Source organism: Nelumbo nucifera, chromosome 3 (genome assembly GCF_055504915.1).
Source record: "Nelumbo nucifera cultivar China Antique chromosome 3, China Antique-T2T, whole genome shotgun sequence".
NCBI classification, from domain to species: domain Eukaryota; kingdom Viridiplantae; phylum Streptophyta; class Magnoliopsida; order Proteales; family Nelumbonaceae; genus Nelumbo; species Nelumbo nucifera.
In genome coordinates, this window is record NC_142651.1 from 109836997 (window position 1) to 109842996 (window position 6000).

General features: G+C 36.4%; 1 protein-coding gene across 1 annotated transcript; it reads right to left on the reverse strand.

The window, feature by feature from the left end:
• Positions 1–3184: 3184 nt before the first annotated feature.
• LOC104607122 (major pollen allergen Ole e 10-like) lies at positions 3185–5759 on the reverse strand. The gene is made up of 4 exons (XM_010272654.3): positions 5583–5759; positions 4954–4988; positions 3656–3896; positions 3185–3530 (listed from the first exon to the last, which is right to left on the reverse strand). The coding sequence occupies exons 1-4, from the start codon at positions 5659–5661 to the stop codon at positions 3502–3504; spliced, it is 384 nt and encodes a 127-aa protein (XP_010270956.1). The 5' UTR covers positions 5662–5759; the 3' UTR covers positions 3185–3501.
• Between the last annotated feature and the right edge of the window lie 241 nt (positions 5760–6000).

The window sequence follows — 6000 nt, forward strand, 5'->3', positions numbered from 1 at the left end:
ATGAAACCAACCTATCAAGTAATCAATCGACTTTGATTCAATTTCGGTTACCGATTTTTAAAAAACCAATACTGTCAATTCAGTTTAAAATTTAGGCCCACAATTTGGTTAATCGAACTGTCATCACTCTTAATATACAAGGACCAAATCCTCATCACGAATGTACACAGCAAGTGTACAGTCTCTTAATAATCAGTTCCATAAAATAGAGAATAGATTTGAACCGTCTTCATATTGTCTACACAGCCTTTTTGAACCGTGCATTGTAAACATCTCCTTTTATGTTTTAAAGTTTTTTATTTATGGGGAGATATTATCAATTCATGCTGCAAGGGGTTGTGAGGACCAAATCAGACTTCTATAAAATAGATTCAGAACTGAATGGATAATTGCGTCTAACTGTCTAACCTGATTATACTTGACATCTGCAATTATCTATTAACATTATTGTTAATAATATAATTTTAATAAAAATGACAGTACACTAGTTAAGTGTTTATATGTTGATAAAACAAATGTTTTTAATTAAAATTGTCTTATATAAACCTTGGTTTGAATTTACACCTTCTCATATGCAGCATGGAACTCAAACCCTCATTCCAATAGTCAATGTTTGTAACATTTTTATTTAATTTTTTTGTGACATTTGGAATCAATGCCTTTTTCACAAAGAATGGTGACACATCAGCACTTCATTGGAGAATACTGATTTGAAACATGTTCTCTATTTAGTTGGCGTTTTTCGAGATAATGCTGAAAAAATGACCATGGTTTAGAAATGGAGAAGGCATGGTCAGAGAAAACGTCAAAAAAAAAATGTTTTCTCATTTTTATACCATTGTTAGCAATAATTAACTGATATGGCATTGAAAATGCTGAGGTGGCAACTATGGAACCAAACAAAGAATATTGCCCTTTTTCTTTGTGAAAATAGCACACCATTACTTCTTTATTTTCTTAGAAAATAGCAATAAAAAACATCAGCTCCAAACACCACTTTAAATGGTTTTGGTAGCATCCTATATTGATGGGCGGTAGAGGCAGGTCCCAAGGCTGTGTTTGGTTGCAGTGCAAATTTATTTGCACTCAAATGCATGGGAATGCAAATGTAAAAAATGTAAATTTTTGTTTAATTTTGTTTTGGATTTTGCTTTATTTTGATTTATGTCTTAATTTACTTCATTTATACTGCAATCAAATAAAATAAGCTAAAATTTGAAACAAAAATAGGTCATAATTTACACTCGAATCATTTGTACTGCCATAGTTTTGCATCAGTGTAAATTTGTTTGCATTGCAACCAAACACAGCCTAAGTGGCAAAACCATACGATGTTTTGAATCCCCACAAGCAGAAAATAAAATTTTTGAGAACAAAAAATCAAATGCAAAAGTTTTTGTATTATGATCTACAACTATTAGTGTGAGGTGCAATGTATTCTACCCCTTCCACTTAAGCAAAAGTTTTAGAAAATTTCCAATACACCGACATTCACGTTAGAAGCCTCTCCTTCATCACCCGAATTTTATAATTTTGATGGGTTAGGTTCTTACCCCAACCCAATCCAATCCGTGGTTAGGGTTGAATTTTTTTAAGCCCCAAGTTTGATTAGAAAAGTTCCGCTATGACCAGCCAGTGAGCAATGATTAGGGGTGTTCATGAAAAACCAAAAAATCAAAAAACTGCATCAAATCGAGAAAACAGAACCGTAAAATGTAATTAATTGAACCGATTGATTTGGTTTCAATTTCGGTTTGGTATTTTTGAAAAACCAAAGGATCAATTCGGTTTTCGGTTAACCTACAAAAAAATCTGCTGTTAACCGAACCAACCGATATACATATTTATATGTATATTTTATATATATTTTTAATATGTCATATATTTTCTATATATTATATATAAATATATATTCATTATGTAAATATATACATATATTATATTTATAATAATCTATTTATAAATTATATTATATATTTTTAAAATATTTATAATATATTATATATCATTTATTATTTATAATATAATATTACACATATATTTATATAATATATATTATAAATATAAAAAACCGAAGAACCGAATCGATCAAAAACCAAAACCAATGGACCAGTTAACTGGTGGTACCGGTTCAGTTTCGATTTAAAAAAATGAAAAAACCAATGGTATCAATTTGATTTGTAAGAATTATCCATGGTTCGATTAACCGAACTGTAAACACCCCTAACAGTGCCCACTTGCATTGCAATTTGCAAAGCTATGTAGCACATTAGCACCTTCGTTTGGGATCGAGGTTTTAATGCATCAGATTGGATTAGGGTCGATTTCAACCTTAAGTCAATTCAGCCCAAAATCCTCATCCCATGTCTGTAACTCTGGCAGTGGTCCCCGTCTCAACGGTTCCCATCTCCCAAGTCCAAGTGACATTGCTCTGACAAAAGGTCCCAAGTATATAACATTAGTATAATTAGACAATTTTAGGCTATATTTGGTTAAATGTAAAGAAAAGAAGGAAAAGAAAAGAAAACCTTTACAAATCTTATATTGGTTCAATTGATTCAATTAACTGTCTGTCAACAGTTAAATCCATGAAAATACATAACCCCCTCTGCCCTTAGGTATAGAGGATTTGAATTCAATTGGTGGGATCTCCATCTGGTTGCAGCATAGACTCGGGTCAAATCCTACTGCCACAAGGGTTTGGGGTAATGGGAATGGGGATGGGTTCCCCGTTGTGTAGAACCTTGAAAGCCATAACCACCTCTCCTCTCCCCTAGGTATGCAGTATTTGGATTCAAGTAAATTACCTTATCAACTGGTTGAATTGCTAAGATATATATGATTGGTTGTAGGAGAGACTTAGGATCAAGTCGGGTCAGTGCGGAGTTACCACTTAACCCTACTCATCAGCATCCATGCATGGGTAGGGGGGACGGGCTACCCCCATTGTAAAACCCATGAAACAAGCCCAAGAAAGAAGGGGGCGATCGTAACAATATCTTCTTCAGGCTATTTTTAGTCTTGCAAATCGGGTCCATCCTATGGTAGCCACTAATGCCCGAAATATGGAACAGGTGGCAAATTATGAGGGGTATAAAAGAACTCATCTGAGCCAAGCTAAGCTTTACCTAGTTAAATATGGCTGGGCGCGATTCATTTTCCAAATCCTTTTGTTATAGGACCATTGAAACTCAAACACTAACCCATCCTCAAAAGTCAATAAAAGAACAAGAAATCAACTTAAAAGCAAAGCAAGCTGATGTGCATTTGCTCACTGGAATCTACTTGAAACCAGGCACAGTTCATCTTTTGACTCTTTTTGATGAATTTTGAGAGGCTTGTTTGGCCTGAATGCCCAACAGAGTGAATATATAGCAAGCAATCCAAGTTTGGGACGTCTAGCGTCAGAGGCAACAAAGTGTTTATTTAGATTGATTGTCATCTAGTGCTTTTGGGTACCGTGCTGTTTGTCTCGTGACAACGCCTCCTCAGGAGACAGGCTCAGAGGGGATAGACGCAGTGACCAAAAGCTGCAAAATACAATCAAATAACGACATCAGAATTCGGAAGTGTTGGCTGCACAGATGAGAAGTAGAGGTAGATGGCGATGGATAAGAGGTTAATTAATTTGCTTGGTTTGGTGGTTTTCACTTACAAGGGTCGTTTTGAACAATGAGAGCAGTGGCGTTGAAATAGCAGTCCCAGGTGTGCTTCCCAGCGGCCCTGTAGTGGAGATTCATAACGACGGATGCATGAGAGACAATGTTATTCGGGTAGAAACAGCTCCCATTTGCTGCGATCACACTGCAATCCACCCCACTCTGCGAGCAGCTGTACTCTATATTGTCTTTAAGCTTGTTCTCCTCCGTTGATGGCTTGGCGATGCACCAGGTTTTCTAACATAACCCACAAGTTAATTAATACATAATCTTTATCAGACACTCCACTGCATCATGCACATGCAGATGCAGTAGTCCAAACTGCTTTTGCAGCCTTAACTTACTTACAGCTTTAGCTTTTGTTCCCAGTAGATGTTCCCAGCTCCCATTATTAATATGGGCCCACTGTAATGCATGAGCTAAAGAATGAAATTTGGAATTTTCTTAAATTTGGATCTTCCAAGCTCCTAGGTGTGTTTCTGGATGAATGACATTTTTGTAATTATGGTGAAGAGTATTCCGGGCCACAAGTCGAGGACCCCTTAGAGTGATTCCTTGGTATTTCTCACTCTTTTCTCTTTCTCTCTCCTTTCTCCTCTCTCTCTCGTGTTAATTTATTCCAGCCCTACTGCATCACACTGCCTGTTAGAGAATAAAAACCTATTCAAGGGCATCACATAACAGTTTACGCTTTTAGGTTGGATAGTTTTTTGAAATGGTATCAAAGCCACTTTGACCAAAGGGCTTTTGCGTGAGGACTTTTGAGATGTTTGTCCATGATTCAAGCATCACCTAACAGAGGTTGGGTGGTTTCTTTGAGACTGCACACCCACAAATTCCAGATTCACTGTGGTTAACTGGATTTTTTGCATAGAACCCATAAATACAAATGATATAAATAAGAGACATATTATAACATATTGAAATGAACTACTAATAATAGAAGAAAAAACTGTAGCAAGGAAAAGACCCCTGAAATTTTAGTTAGTTGCATTTCAGATCTTGGACCCAAAGTAGAGGAAATACAAGAAAATTAAAACCTTGAAATGACACAATGTTTTCTAGATGCAAATGGTGCATTTCATTTGTAAGAGGTGGATGAGAATAGATTTATATGCTTAATTAGTATTTATTCAATTTAGTTAATTCTTCTGACTGCCAGAGCTCCCAAGTCATGAATTACCAGAGCATCAACTACCTAACAATAAACAATAATAAAGAGACAATAGAAAACAAAAAATGGGGGAAAGAGAAGTGACTCAAAGAAAGGAACCTTGGTATGCAACAAGCTTACCTGCTGTCGTCTATTTGCAGCAGCTGTTCTTGACTCTGCAAGAAATTAAACCAGATAGATTTAGAGGTCTTAAACTGTATATAGAATAAAAAACTGGAACAAACTCTCACAGAAAGGAGAACCCTTGTTATTTTAATCAATCTCCAAAGATTAAAACTTAAAACCAAACAAACGTTAAGGTATTGCAGCGAAGCTAGCAGAAATAACTCTTCTCCTTGTGCCCATGTTTTTGCCAAGCGTCCATGTCTGGTACTTCAGTTAAAACCCAGGAAATAGGATGATTTAGTGGTCGACATTTTTTATTTTTCGGTATTTCATTTACTCTCTCTGTCTCGTCTCTTTTCCCTAAATCTATTAGAGATATTCAGAAGAATCTCATCATTCACCAATGTCGCATCCCAATCCATTAAATCCAAGCAAACAAAGAGATAAGATGAAAGCAGAACAGTTGGGAGAGAAATGAACCAGAAAAGTTATATCGTATGAGTAAGAAATATTTAAAGAAACAGATCAGAAGAGAAAGGTCATTTAATCGATCCCTAAGATAGAATCAAATAAACGAGCTGCATGCATGCATGCACCTGAAAGAAAATGTATTACAAAACCAAATTAATATAAGTGGAAAATACCTGCGCAGGAGGCTAAACACAGGATACAAGCCAAAGCCAGAAGAACATGAAACCCCAATGACTGTTCCGCCCTGGCCATTTTTCAGTCTGTGAAGAAAAAGAGAAAGAGAGAAATAGAGACCTTGGGTTTTGAAGCTTTAAGTTTAAGGGAGTTTAACGGTCACACCATGTGAGGTTTTCATGAAGACAAACGGTACGAGCTTGTGATACAGATATGTACAGATCGTGAAATGACGGAAGTGTCCATATAGCGTCAAAGGCGTGAACTGTAACTACAATGGAGACCGGATCTGCTCCTGCGGCGCTCACACGCACATCGTATCATTCATTGGGAACATCGATGCTTCTAATGCACGGTGGATGTGCATGTAAGGCGCCCAAATGTGAGGTCACTACAATCAAGAATGCCTGTGAGTTG